This window comes from Lutra lutra, chromosome 10 (genome assembly GCF_902655055.1).
Source record: "Lutra lutra chromosome 10, mLutLut1.2, whole genome shotgun sequence".
NCBI lineage: Eukaryota > Metazoa > Chordata > Mammalia > Carnivora > Mustelidae > Lutra > Lutra lutra.
In genome coordinates, this window is record NC_062287.1 from 46,029,723 (window position 1) to 46,044,998 (window position 15,276).

A 15,276-nucleotide genomic window follows, 5' to 3' on the forward strand; every position below is an offset into this window, starting at 1 on the left:
TTTTTACTGTATAAAAAGCAAGGGAGCTGCCTGGGCCTTCTTTTGTAAGGACACTAATCACATACCTGAGGACCTAACTATCTCCCAAAGGCCTCACCTCCAAATACCATTACATTGGGGATTAGTTTTCAACATAGGGATTTTGGGGGAACACAAACATTCAAGCTGCAGCAGTGTTCATTGTAAAGAAAAAGAGAGAGAGAGAGAAAGAGATGCAGACTGTATGTAGGTGTCAGGTTCTAAATTCAGTGCTTACAGTAAAAATTGGCTAAAATCAAGTTTACTTGATAGCCACTTTTTAATTTAAGAAATAAAGTTGCTGGCTTGTGTTAAAGGCCATGCTTTAAGAACAATATATTACACTCTAGAATTACATGCATTCTAGGACAATGTCACGCTGTAGCAGGTACTCAGGAGCTAACATCACTTAAGAATTGGTACATTTCTATCCCTTGTGTCATGATCATCTCTAACCAGTGCTCATTTTTGCAATAAAAGGCAGAGCCCCTCACAGGTCCCTTCCTGTATCTTTATTTCTCTCATTTACCGAGAGAGGATATTGGATAAATAGTTCATTGTGGGTGAGGCCACTGTAGTATATAGAAGATATAAAAGGAAAAATTAAAGGTAATATCTGATTTCCCTTCCTAAGCCTGTATATATATATGTGTGTGTGTTTGTATCTCTCTCTCTATATATATCTACATCTGTCTGGGATTAATTCCTGGAAGTTGAAGTTGAATCAATACATCAAAGAGAATGTGTCTTTTAAAATATTTGATAGATTAAATACTTTTCCCAAAGTTTTCACCATTAGTACTTGATATATCAATTTAAAAAATCTTTTCTAGGGCACCTGGGTGGCTCAGTGGGTAAAGCCGCTGCCTTCGGCTCAGGTCATGATCTCGGGGTCCTGGGATCGAGTCCCGCATCGGGCTCTCTGCTCAGCAGGGAGCCTGCTTTGCTTCCCTTCCTCTCTCTCTGCCTGCCTCTCTGCCTACTTGTGATCTCTCTCTGTCAAATAAATAAATAAAATCTTTTAAAAAATAAATAAATAAATAAATAATAAAATAAAAATCTTTTCTAATTTGTATGCTTTTCCCTAAGTATGAAGGAGGTAAAGCATTTTAAATGTGTTGTATGGTCTTTTTGTGAATTACCACTTTATGTTCTTTACTTATCTTTTTCATTCATGTTCATATTTTTTTCTTAGTGACTTATGAACATGCTTTGTATCTTAAGGAAATATTCCATTGAATATATTGCATTGTTTTCCCCTTTTGCCTTTTGCCATTGTTACAATTTAGCCAAGCAGAATTTTTATATTTTTATATAGTCACAGTTGTTTATTTTTCTTATAAGGCTTCAAATTTCTCTACTCTGCTATTATATAAAGCCAAAACTAAATCTGTTTTCTTCTAATATGTTTATTACTTCAATTTTTATACTTAAATTTTGATCTATCCAGACTATTCTGATGATGGGATTCATCTTGAATCTTCTCAGTGACACTATGAATTAAGTATGATCCCCATTTTAGACATTGCAGTTTTATAAATGGTAAAAGAGAGGACCCGATGTGGAAGGAATTTTCGAGGACTCCTGGCTCATGAGGATTGGAGCCTAAATTTACTGCGCCGTCTCATAAATATATAGCCAGTTATCGTTTCCTTCTGCAATAGCAAATGTTACTCTTTCAGCAGGTACATTGTCCTGTTGAACTCTACCTAAAAACAGGAAACACTTTTCAGTGGGACGTTGTCATTGTAGTTAGTGCTTTTCTTGTATCTGTAAAATGAGAAAAATAAGTCAGCTATCCTAGTACGGTTAGGAAATTTAAGCAGTAAATCTACGGGTATGGCCCAGGTCCATTCCATACTGGGATGCTGTGGGATGGGTAAGTGTAGGTGGGAGTTTTAAGCAGATCTGCAAGTCTAAGAGCCTTTCTTTAGAATGTACATACATTCTCTTTAAAAAAAAAAAAAAGTTTTTATGTATTATTTGACAGAGATCACAAATAAGCAGAAAGGCAGGCAGGGCGGGGGTGGGGGTGGGAAGAAATCTCCCCCTGGGATCATGACCTGAGGCGAAGGCAGAGGCGTTATTTAACCCCCTGAGCCACCCAGGCGCCCTGTATCTGAAATTCTAGTCAGAAGCCTCCCTGAATGCCTTGGCAGGGAAATCTCCATGTGCTTTTTCACCTGTAACTTCATTTTTACTTAATCCTTCCCTATGAACTGTTTTGAGATTTGTAACATTTCCCAGCTCTTTTCTATCTCTCCTGGACCATCCAAATACCCTAAGGTCTATTAAGATAATAATTTTTTTTTTTTAAAGCTACAAAGTTGCTTCCCCCCAACCACGATCCATAATGAAACAAACAAAAACAGAAACATAAACTAGCATTACTTATTGACAAGTTGAAAAAATGGTTTTCAAAAATCTTCTGAACCCCCCAGGTAGAAATGCATTTTAAAATTCCGTGTTTTCTGTAGCATTGAGTTGCTATGTTTGGGTTTGTTTATCAGGAAGTGCTGCAGGAAATGTGACCTGCTGTGACCTCAGGAGAGGAAAGTGTTATGAACTGAAATGTTTGGTTTTGCACTTAAAGCCATTACAAAAGTTGTGGAATGATGAGAGTTGGCCCTCCATGTTGTTGTTTGCATGTCCTGGAAGTCCCTGGTTGTGTTGCAAGTGCTCACAATTTGTAATTACTTAGGCTCATATGACAGACGGAACTGGGAATCAAATTAAGGAGCTGCCTTCTCTTACGATGCTAGAGAATCTCCAGCTTAAGACAAGATTGCCTTTTTTCCTTCCTAAAAAAAGGCACAAACAATGACAGCCCAAAATAGCTATTTAGTCAGAACTGACGACACTTTCTGAATGCTTGTCATTAAGAGAGAAATAGAAAATCCTGATTTGCTTCTTCCTTTAATTTCTCTTGCTTAAATACCTTGCTGCTGCTGAAGCTGCCTCACCTCATCGCCCAGGAGAAATGCCCAGTGCCTCTGACCGTGCCTCAGCACCACTGCGGGCTCCGGAGGGGAGGGGCCTTATGCAAAACATGTTAAAGAAAAATCCTAAAAGTCACTGCAGCTTTTTCTAGTGAGTTATGCTGATCTTCCCTGTTGCTGTAAGCTGATGGGGGAACGTCGTGGCAAAGACATAACCACTCTTTTTCCTCCCACTATTTTTGCTGCAGTGAGAACTGTTTCTTTCTGCTTGCATTTCGCCAGATAGCTTCAGAATTCTAGCTGAGAATTAGGCTGGAAATAAGAGTTTAGAACCTTAAATTGGACTTTGTCCTTTTGTCTCAGTAAAAATTGAGTTAATTTGCAGCCTCGGGTGCCTGACTGGAATGACAACAGACAGTAGGATCTGACGATGTTCTTGAATTAAGTTTTTTTTTTTTTTTCCCCTTATGGATTCATGGGGGCAGAAGCTTTTATTTTTCTCTCTTGCTCTTATCCTTACAGAGCCAGCTGAACATGTTACATTCAGCAGCAGTAGCTACTGAATCTACGATTATGTTATCCCCTGGAATCTTCTATCTTCATTTCAATCCCATCCTCTATTATTGATTGTAATTTACCAATAAAGCTTAGTTTTGGGGGGAAAAAAATAGATGCAGTGTTTTGTTGGCAAACCTGGCAACTTTAGCCATCCCTGGAAGATGTAACAGATCTTACAGGACACGGAAGTAAGAGAAGGTGGTATTTCTCAGGCATGTATCCACAGATCACCCTAGGGGAACCCCGCTTACATTTTAGGGGACTTGAGGAGACAGGGATCCTTTGGTCTTGGTCCTGTTCCACACGAAAAAGCAGACTGAGATGTGTTTGCAGTGATTTGTAGGATTTGCCAAACAGGGTGCTGCATCAGAATAGCCTGAAATCTAGTGCAGAGCCCATATTAAACCTCCAAAGGGAAAGGGGTTTCCTCTTCATTTAGAGTCTGCCCGGTGCAGTCCCATTGTAAAGTATCTAATAGGATAATTCCGGGGCTCTCCAGAAATATAAGTAACTCATTGGTTAAATTTCATTCTTCACCTTTCCCCCCCTCCTTCCTGAGTGAGCTCATTCCCCCTCCCGTTTTTTTTTTTTTTTTTTTTTTTTAAACCCAGTGATTTAAAATGCTAGAAGGAAAAGCAACTGAAGTCTTAACTTTCAGATGCTGAATTCTCAGCTAATTGAAATTACTGGGCACAATGCTATATATAGCCAATGAAGAGATTTTGAGCTCTCACTCAGTGCCTTCAAGACATGTCGTTTTGTAGTCAGAGAAAACAGAGATCAATGCATTTTCAAACTGACAGAGGGAACGGATGCTCCTTAGTAGCACATGCCCAGGATCGTGTGTGTGGGGCTTGCGCTGTGCTGAGAAGCTGAATACCGGTCCATATGCTCCTTATTTACTGCAATGTTCTTTGCATGTTACTGTGCACTCCGGACTAACGTGAAGGTAAGAGGAGGCGAGCCGGCAACTGGGCACAATATACATGTTAAACCAGCTGCAGAAAATGTCTACCTTGTGTAGCTTCAGGACTTTCCGGATTGCTGGCTGAGCAGGCAGATTATTACAGGTGGTTGCAAGGGCTTTGTTTTATTGTTGCCGAGCAGCCTCGCTGGGGGAGCATGTTGGAACGCTGCTGGGAAGTGACCTTCAGGTTTAACTATTTGTAATTCAGGTTCACGCTCACACTTGGGGGGTGGAGTTGGGGGAGGAAAAGATGACAATTACTTAGGTAGGCCAGAACCAAGAAATCAGCGAAGGTTAAAAAAAGCTATTATACAGCATGATTTAAATTAAGATTAAAGTCTTTCTCTGAAAAAGTGCTGTGAGCTGCCTGTGCTCGTGCAGCTTAATTGAGTAAGCGCTGGGGATTAAATTTAGTGGCTATTATGGCATTAGAATATGATCTGTGGGATATCTGACCATCCTGTTCATATAAACAAATTGTTATCATTGGAAGTTGGTGGTACTGATCGTTCGGATCCTCGTCTCTGGGTGGGCTGGTTGCTTGGGCGCGTGGGCGCCCCTGCCCCAGTGTTGTCACCCCGCTGACATTCACTTGCGGTAGATAATGAGCCGCCAAAGTTGAGCCTAAGTTTCGCAGATTTACCCCTTGTCAGGAAGGACGGCGTTATTGTTGGAGAGGTTTTCTGACACTGTTCATTCAGCACTGAGCCAGACAGGCCAGCTGTGGAATTCCTGTTGCATAATTTAAGTGAATTACATCCTCTGTTAGCTTTGTGAACTTGTATATCTTATTGAAGGAAGCCCAAAAGGAAAGTTGATTACCTTTCAGGGAAAATAAATAAATAAATAAGGGCAGTTAAGACTTAATACCTAAAACAAGAATCTTTAAAAAAAATGTCAATGTAAAGTGTTTCCCTCTTTTTACTGGAGCAGTATTTTAATGTGTCTGGGCACGAAAGTTTTGTTTTCTGTGTTTACAAGTTTTATCAAAGAGCTCCCTGTTGCTCACTCTTTTGTAAGCCTTTTTATTTTCTATTTGAATTTCAAACAGGTAGTATTTGTGTTTTGATGACCAATTCTTTTACAACGATAGCCTGGAAACATTCTGTGGGTGATTTTGCAGAGTTCTGCAGAATTTACTTTTTACTACTTTTAAGATTAACTTCAGCAATCAATTTTTTCCCGTACATATGATGGATATAGTAAAAAAGATGGAAAGAGATATTTAAAAACCTAGAATGTGCTCAAATGTCAGCTTGGATTTCTCCATCATCAACTCCTATGCCTATTATGGGGTATGGCATGCACTGTTTTGTAAGCTCAATGAATTGTAAATGTTTTCCCTCCTCATCTTTTTCTCATCTTTTTTGAAGGAGAAAAGTGGTTCCCTACCCTCCCCCAGAGAAATCTTCATACATATTTTAGATTAAGAGATAACATTTGTTTTGATAGTCCATTGCCATATTCCAGAAGTACAGGAAAACCTGAGTCCAAAGTTCCTTTAATATGGGTTTTGGGAAATCCATTTTTTTTTTTTTTAAACTCTTGACTACTATCAGTGTGGTCTTTACGGGTTGTACTGTAATTTTTTCTCACTTAAACTCATAAGCAAAGGAATGAAAGAGTTTTACAAATAGTATCTTAATTCAGATGACTTTTACATAATAAATTCTTAGTACTTTGGCTAGTCTGTACTGAGATACAAAAGCTTCAGTAGAAGCTCAGAACATGCACGTTGCCACATATAACACATAAAACCTTGCTTTGAGTTGTTGAACTTCAACTTTACATATGCTTAAGTCCTTTCAATAATTAGTTCTTGCACCTTCTTTCATCATTTTCTTTTAGGGTTATCTTTTCCTTCTGAGATAGCAAGGTTTGCAAAAGAGTTTACATTTCACTTGTGGTCTGATATTCCATCAAGTTGGTACAATGAAATCTTATCTGATAATTTTATTTTTAATTTTTGTTTTATTTCATATTACATTTTAAAGTATTTGATTTTATTTCTCTTGTGCCTTGAATTACTTACTTGCTTGGTTCTGGTAAAGTCCCTTTCATAGTGTATAGCTTCTTATATTTCCGTGATATAACATGATTGGTGTTACAGTGACCCAAAACTTTTAAGGTAGTTAAGATTCAATAAATAGAAACATCTCTTATTTTTTTTCTGCACAGAATTAGCCTTAAATGTCACAGTCTTTTGTTTTACAATGATTGTTTTGCTAACTGGACATTTATAATATAGTATAGTCAAAGAATTTTTTGAAAGTGGAACATTTTATTATATTTCATATGTGTTTTTATGTAACATGGGCATTAATCCTGTGCTGTGGGTATACGCTATGTATGTATGTCTCTATTTCTAGTATGTATGGACTGTGTATGTATATATAGTACACACACTATACACACACATACAATTGACAGTTCTCAGAATGTGACTCATGGGTCACCATTCATTCATTCATCTATCAAAAAATTTTGAAGGACAACTGTGATTTATGCACCGAGCTAGAGTCTGGGAAACTAAGATTGATAGAAAACAGTCCTTGCTTTCAAGAAGTTTCCAATCTTGGAAAGGCCACAGACATACAAACAAGCAAGTGGTTTGAAATATTACAGAACTAGTAGTGGAAGTCTATGCAGGGCATTGTAGGAACAAAACAAAACAGAACACTGGCCAATTTTACACGGGCTGATCAAGAAAGGTTTCACTATGAAGTCAGCTTTGAGTTGAATCTTGAGAGAGCTAATGGAGTTTTGCCAAGCAGCCTAGAACAAGGAAGACATGCCAGGTAGAGGGAATGGCAAAAACATAGTACTGAGAAGCAAAACACTTTGGAGAGCTGCAAATAGTTTGCAGTGGATGGGGCATGGGGTCTTGCAAGGCTGAACAGTGAATTAATAGGGCAAAACAAATAAATGGGAGCTAAAGCCAGTGCTGTGAGAATTGACTGAGTGATCATCACAGTCTAACTCCTTAGAAGTTATAATCTTTTGCCGCCCGTGTCTGGAAGGAGAGCTTTCTAATGAAGGAAAAGAAATGAAAACTTCTAAACAAAGGGTATTATTTATAGTCTGTGGATTTGTTGTTGTTGTTGTTGTTGTTGTTAGCTTTAAGTTTGAGTTCAAGAAACATTCATATCCTATGTGCTTGAATTTATCTTTTAAATTTTTAAAGAATATGATTAGAACAACTTAATCTGAGACAGTTCAAGGAAAAAGGAGCAATGTGATCATTATAAAATGTATAATAACTCATCATCTCAAATTGTTTATGTTGTACAAAATGTACCTCTTTGATAAGAAAATATATAAGAAGTTTGTTGTACCAGATGTCCATATCATCTTGTCCTTAAAAATGGCTCTATTTTTGAAAGTAATGATATTGATAATAACTCACATCCAGGTGATACCTTGTGCCTTTCTAAGTAGCTTTATGTTCCTCATCTCATTATTTCCCCCTTTTATCATGCTGCCGTAAACATACATATATACTCACAAACCCACAGTCTCTGAAATATGAATATGAATGGCAAAGATCCATTTCACAGATAAGAAAGTTAAGATAGAGAAAGAAAATGGCCAGTACCTCTTTTCCACAGTGTACTAGAAGCAGACCTGAGGCTTAGACCTCTTGAACTAGTTTACTGCCTTCCTTCTCATTCTACTATATCCTGCCACCTACCTCATGATTCAAGAATTCTCTTCTGTTTTTGAAATTCCTTGATAGTAAATATAAGAACTTTTCAGAAAAAGAGTGTATCAAAATGATTTTAAAGGATTTGGGATTCCAAAAGAACTATGATTGGGTCAATCTTTCCCACTGATTGCATAGAAACTTTTTTGCACAAAAAATTTTTGATCTACCTGAAGTTCAATAATAATAATATAATAAGAAGAATTATGTAAGCCAAGGGTTGTAGTAGTGTAAAAGAGTCTCAGAATATAATAAATACTCAATCAATTTAATTCATAACTGATAAAGTTGAGGCCACTGTATAGGGGTAAGACTTCAAACTTGCTTTCAGTAAAAATATGTTAAGAAATTCCAGGAATTGAGCCCAATTAAAAGAAATTTGTAATTAATGAGAACCATTCAGATATAATATCCCTCTCTCACCACTATCACCATCACTACTATACATGCACATATGAGCTTGTAAACTCCACAGAAACAACGATTTCAGTTTGTTTTGTTCAAGTCTCTGTATCATCAGCATCAGGAACAATGCCAAGTATATAGTACATGCTGAATAAATATTTGTTAGATGATTGCATTAACTGAATACCAGATTTCTCTTTATTCCTCAGCTTTTCCCCAGATTAATTTATCTTAATGATTTTTAATGTTTTTTTTTTTTTTTTGAGAGAAAGGAAAAAAGAAAATCATAGACTTTAAAGTCATATAGGCTTTTGGAATTAAATACTGGATTTGGCAATCACAAACACTTGTATTCAGTCACTCTCACAGATCTGCACAGCCAGGTCATATAGCTAAGTTGGAGGGAATCAATAATCCAAACTAAAACAATTTATTGGATGCCTAACCACTCTACAATTCAGACATTCATCATGCTTATTTCTACTAGGTTTACTCAATGAGGTCATTCTTTTCTAAACACTGCACCTGTTTCTGCCCTGAGCATTTGCTAAAATTGTTTCCTGCAATGGGAATCACTTCTATATAGGGTCATGCTTGTCTAAATTCTGTTCTTCCTGGGGCGCCTGGGTGGCTCAGTGGGTTAAGCCGCTGCCTTCGGCTCAGGTCATGATCTCAGGGTCCTGGGATCGAGTCCCGCATCGGGTTCTCTGCTCGGCAGAGATTCTGCTTCCCTCTCTCTCTCTCTGCCTGCCTCTCCATCTGCTTGTGATCTCTCTCTGTCAAATAAATAAATAAAAAATCTTTAAAAAAAAAATAAATAAATTCTGTTCTTCCTTTAAGAAATAGAACAGGGTATCTATCTTACAAGAGGCTGGTACAGCCACATAACTCCCTTACTTTATCCCTTCTTAGATTTAAGAATCAAAATGAGTGCAATTTTTGCATCATTCATGGCAGTAAATCTTATATTGCCTTATGCCATCACTTTGCCATTCATATCTTACATTGCTAGGTAATTTTTATTATGTTTGGGTATTGCCCTCACTGCAATTAGATTTTAAGCATTTTGAGGACAGGAGCTATATACTATTTTGTTCATTTTTTCCCCTCGTAGTTTTTATGTAGGAATTTTTTTTTTAAAGATTTTATTTATTTATTTGACAGAGAGAGATCACAAGCAGGCAGAGAGGCAGGCAGAGAGAGAGGAGGAAGCAGGCTCCCTGCTGAGCAGAGAGCCCGATTCGGGGCTCGATCCCAGGACCCTGAGATCATGACCTGAGCCGAAGGCAGCGGCTTAACCCACTGAGCCACCCAGGCGCCCCTTTTATGTAGGAATTTTTAAAAAATGTTGGATAGACAGATTGAAAGGGGAACTTGCAGAAACTCTACCTCCTTATGCTACTGATGCCTACTCTCAGCTAGATTTCATGATACATCCCACATATTGATGCTTTTAATAAACACATTATTTTGTTGTAGGCAGGGCCTGTAGTCATGAATCAGAATGTGTGGACAGTTTGTGTAACACCTATGGCTCATCCAAATCAGGAGTGGTCCCTCTGAGGATTTCAGTGGAATAATTATCTCTTTTAGGAAGCCAATAATATATTAGTCCCTCACTGGGCCTTTATATTATGGCCTCCAAATGGTGTGCACCTGCTCAGTATGTTAGGTTTATAATACCTAAAGCCTACTCAATGTATTGGATTTATAATTTCTAATGAGGCTCTTTAAGATAAAACTTTAAAAAATAGTACAAGGAATTAATTGATAAAGAATAAACTAGAACCGCAAACAATAGCAATGATAGCTACAATTTGTTAAGCTCTTAGTATAAGGCCTGGACTCACCAATAACTTTGCACATATTTTTTCAAAGTGCTTTCCAGTGACCTACGATAAAAGAATCATCCTCATGAAGTTTAGGGAACAAACTTTGCCTGATATCACACAAATATTAAGTGCCTATGAAGATAGCTTCAGGTCTGTTCTACTACAAACCCTTTTAAAACCTTCCTAAATAGGCAGTGTGGTGTAGAACTATAACCACTGTATCACAGACACTTCAAATCTTTTTTTAATAAGGTAAGGAATTAGCTAAATAGTAAAATTATATATGTTTTGTGTCGTATGACCTTACCATTCCTTTTCTTTGCTTCCTTCTAGTAAATGATGGTAAGAGTCAGGACATGAGGCTTTGTTCTGATTCTACATTCATTCAGTCACCAAATATTTAATGAGCATCAATTATGTGTCAGGAACTAATCTAGTTGCTAAAAATACAGGGTGGAATAAAACAGACAATAATCAGAAAATAATCCTTATCCTTATAGAATTTAAATACTAATAAGGTGAATGGGCAGTAAAAAGGTGAAGTAAAATGCATAGTAGGGGCACTTGGTTGGCTCAGTCTGTTAAGTGTGCAACTCCTGTTTTTGGCTCAGGTCATGATCTTATGGGTCATGTGATGGGTCACATGATCTCAAGTGGTGCTCCACACTCAGCGTGGAGTCTGCTTAAATTTCTCTCTCCTTCTCCCTTTGCCCCTCCCCTGAGTCATGCACACACACTCTGTCTTTCTCTAAAAATAACTAAATAAAAATCTTACAAAAAAACTAAAATGCATAGTCTATAATGGCAAATATTAAAAAGAATAAAATATGGAAAAAACATCAGAAATGTGAATGCAGAAAGGTGTTGAGATTATAGTTTTAGACAGTGTTTAGTGAGAGTCTCATGAGGATGATGACTTTTGAGTAAAGACGTAAAGGATGTGAAGGGATTAGCCATGTAGGAAATGGTATCAGAAAGTGCAAAGGCCCTGAGGTGGGAGCTAGTCCAGTATTTGAAGGAATGTCTAGGAAGCCAGTGTGGCTGGCAAGAGAAAAAGCAAGAGTAAGCATCTCATGTAGGGCTTTGTAGGTTAGGCCTCTTCTCTCGGTGAGATGGGAAGCCAGAGAGGCTTCAGGAGAGGAGGACTTTGATTTGACCAATTTCTTCACAAGGTCATTCTGTGTTGAAAAGAGACTAAGAGGGCAAGGCCAGAGCAGAGAAACTAGTTAGAAGTTCCTGCAGTAATCCAGGTGAGAAATGTTACCAGCTTGGATCAGGTTATACCAGTTGAGACTAGAGACAAGTTATCTAGTTCTGGATGCAATTTTACTTTTGGATATTTATCTTTGTTTTTCCTGCCCTATTACTGAGATCTCCTCAGCTCTGGGGTCCTGGTTCTCAGCTCTTCTATACTTAACCAGTATTAATTAGAGAAGAATGCTTTCCTATATGGTTGCCATTGCAGTTTTATTGCTTTTTAATCCTCTAAACATTTTGAAGGGTTGTCACTCAAAATTTATGTCATACATGTACATTCAAGACTTCATTTTATTTTTGGCTTCGGATCTTTTGATCTTCAGGGGACTATATTAATTCTGAAATGAGTCTACTCAAAGCTACTTGAGGGCAGGAAGATGTCTCATATGCATTTATATCCCATTGCTTTGCATGTGGCAAATGATCAATAAATGTTTTGCTAAATGAATAATTGAATGAAATCATTTAAAAAGTTGGACATATTTTACAGAGTGTCCCTTTGGATTAGACATGGTACCACCAAATGAGAATACATATGCAACAGGGACAATTGATTTGCTTTCAACAAATTTCCTATCTAATGACAAATTATCGCCTCTTTTATGACAGTATTTCTCCAACATCAGAATCTCTAGGGAAGAAGCCTGGGAATCTGGAAATTATGCTAGGTAATTCTTATCATAAGACAAGTTTGGAAAACATTGCCTTATGGCTTCTGTTTGGAATTACAGCAGTGAATCAACAAGTTTGTTGAGAAATTATGTGCTAATATTTGTATAAGTAACATATATATCCTAAGTTTTTCCAATTTTTTGGACTGCAACCCATAGTAGAAATATAAATTAAAAATTGCAACTAAAAAGTATATAAGTTTCACAAAGAAATACTTAACTTTCCCAAAAGCTATGCATTCTGGCATTTTCTATTTTATTTTTTACCTTTTAAAATTTTGTTTCTTTTTTATAATTTTGATCAGGATTTTCTAGATATATTTTTATCAGAAAAAATAGTTGAGGAATAATACAGTTCGTACTGACCCATTTAAAACCTGTATCTTCATTTACCCTTAATGAGTTTGAATGGATACAGAATGGGTTATAACTCACAATTTGAAAACCACTATAACATGTTCCCTGCTTTAAGGAACATACAATCTCAATTACCAGTATGCATCTGGGAGATGAGGAATTATAATAGTCGGCACCACCAAGAGGGAAATGTGTGAAAACCGTACACTGAGCGCGGGCTAGGTGTCCATATAGCCCGGTCCGTTTACTGATTATTTACTCATTTGAGAATTCATAGTTCAGTACTACTTCCCTGGCCCTGGCCCTGTCCTTTGAGACTTAGCCTGTCCACCAACATACCTCAGTATGCCTAATAGCAATAGCTAATGTTTATGGAGTATTAGTGATATGATGGCAGGCACTGTTCAAAGCACTTCACTCATTTAATCTTCACAATAATTCAAAGAGAAGATTTTTCTTATTAAATGCATTTTACAGGTGAAGGGACTGAGGTTTAGTTGTCCAGGGCCTCACAGCAAATAACTGATGTGAGGATAAATGGCAGAAACAGGAACCAATGATCAGGATAAGACAGTACCTGAAGAAAACCTTTCTTACTCTTTCTTTTTTTTTTTTTTAAGATTTTTTAAATTTATTTATTTGACAGAGAGAGATCACAAGTAGGCAGAGAGGCAGGCAGACAGAGAGGGGGAAGCAGCCTCCTCGCTGAGCAGAGAGCCTGATGCGGGGCTCGATCCCAGGACCCCGTGATCATGACCTGAGCAGAAGGCAGAGGCCCAAACCACTGAGCCACCCAGGCACCCCAAACCTCTCTTACTCTTGATCCTTGCCCTGGTGCTTAGTACCTTGGCTTCTGATTCTCTTCACCAAAGGACGGCTTTGCATATCTTTAATTTCCATGACTCTGTTGGGCTGTTCTCTGGCTTGTTGATTTAGCATCTGATCAGATCTCAGTTCCCCCTGATTTGGGTATGTCATAGTTTCTTCCATTACCTACTGCCTAGAAGAATTCCCATGGGCCTGGTGAACTATACCCTCCCATGACTCTAGGGGTGCTTGCTGTAAAGAGACAGTCATAACCAATTGACCCTTTGCAAGAGGACAATTTGCTCAACTCTGCTCTTGTTATTAGTGCAGTAAATAAGGTAATAAAACTCTCCAGGATGAATTGGTATTGCTAGGAGAACCTAGCTCGTGAGAATTGAAAAGGGAAAGATGAACAATAAAACAAAGAGATATTTGGCCCTGGGAAGGTCTGGCCCTAAATATTTATGAAATGTAAACTAGATTTTTTTCTTTTTGTGTAGGCTCATAAAGGACTTTGACACTTTCAACTGAAAGAAGCTGAGGGAATGTCTTTCTTTAAGATGAAAGATGAATAGGAGACAAATTTTGAGTCATGCTTTATTTATTTATTATTTATTTTCTAATGGTGTACTGAGATTTACATATTCTTTAAAAAGGTATACATAGATTTATTTACTTGGTTTTTAAGGTTGTATCTAGATTTGAAGAGGAAAATGAGACCACAGGGTATGTAGTGAACCTGGAATGGAGAGACTTAGGTAGGTTTCTGGAGCAGATCCCTGAATCTTGCTGGAGAAACTAAAGGAGCCCTTTGCACTTATGTTGGATGTTTAGTCAAGTAATTTATAACCTGTACTCTTTCAAACTCATTGGGAAAAGTAAACATAAGAAATCAGTTTTGAATGGGTCAGTATGAACTGTATCTCAAATGTTTTCATGATAATGAAAACAATAGATGCTCATTATAACAAATGTGTAAAGTCCAAAGGAGAAAAAATTTATACTTGCTCATAGTCTTGTCACTCATATATAAAATCTCTGTATTCTTTTCATTTTAAAAATATGTGTGTGTGTGTGTGTGTGTATAGATGAATGTATATGTGTTTTGGGTATAACACATGTAGGATCAAGATATATTATTTTTGCCCCGTGTTTTCATTTAATACCATATCATAAGGACATTCTCACATCATTAATAATTCTTCATAAGCATCTTTTTTAATGGCTGCATACCAGGGAAACTTTTTTGAAAAGTAAATAAATAAAGGTAGGTGGGAACAGAAAGCATTGTTTTTCTCAGACCATTACTTTTCAACAGAGGATAGAAAGCTTTCAAGTATAACCTTGGAATAGCTTTGAAATGAGATTCATTTTGGAAAAAAATATATGGTGAGTCTGAGTTTCAAAAGCGTCATTGCCGTTCTACTTCAAACAGGGAAACTATGTATATTTAATGCAAGTATGTTCCTTTAGCTAGTCTCCTAACACGGTCTCTATACTCACCCCACCAAATAATTGCTTTGAGCTGTGTGTGTGTGTGTGTGTGTGTGTGTGTGTGTGTGTGTGTGTGTTTGTGTTGTGTGTCTGTCTGTCTGATTATTTTAAACAGAAGCCAACCAATTTCCTTATTATCACTATTCTCCTAGGCATTTAGAGCAGAAACATGAAATCAGTTTTAACACTCCAGCCCCCATAGAAATCTAATCAGCACCAATCCTGTAGAGTCTACCTCTGAGTGATTTCTCCTACCTCTTGTCTCTTT

General features: G+C 37.4%; 1 protein-coding gene across 3 annotated transcripts in view; it reads left to right on the forward strand.

The window, feature by feature from the left end:
• Positions 1-15,276, forward strand: part of DLG2 (discs large MAGUK scaffold protein 2) — a 2,065,329-nt gene that overhangs the window by 673,594 nt on the left and 1,376,459 nt on the right. Inside the window, exon 1 of one of the 3 annotated variants that reach the window (XM_047691092.1) lies at positions 4,161-4,464. The exons of the other annotated variants lie outside the window; for them this stretch is intronic. Coding sequence (XP_047547048.1) covers positions 4,423-4,464 — 42 coding nt within the window. The 5' untranslated portion in view covers positions 4,161-4,422. Of the gene's footprint in view, positions 1-4,160; positions 4,465-15,276 lie in introns of those variants that run through there. 3 annotated transcript variants of the gene reach the window in all.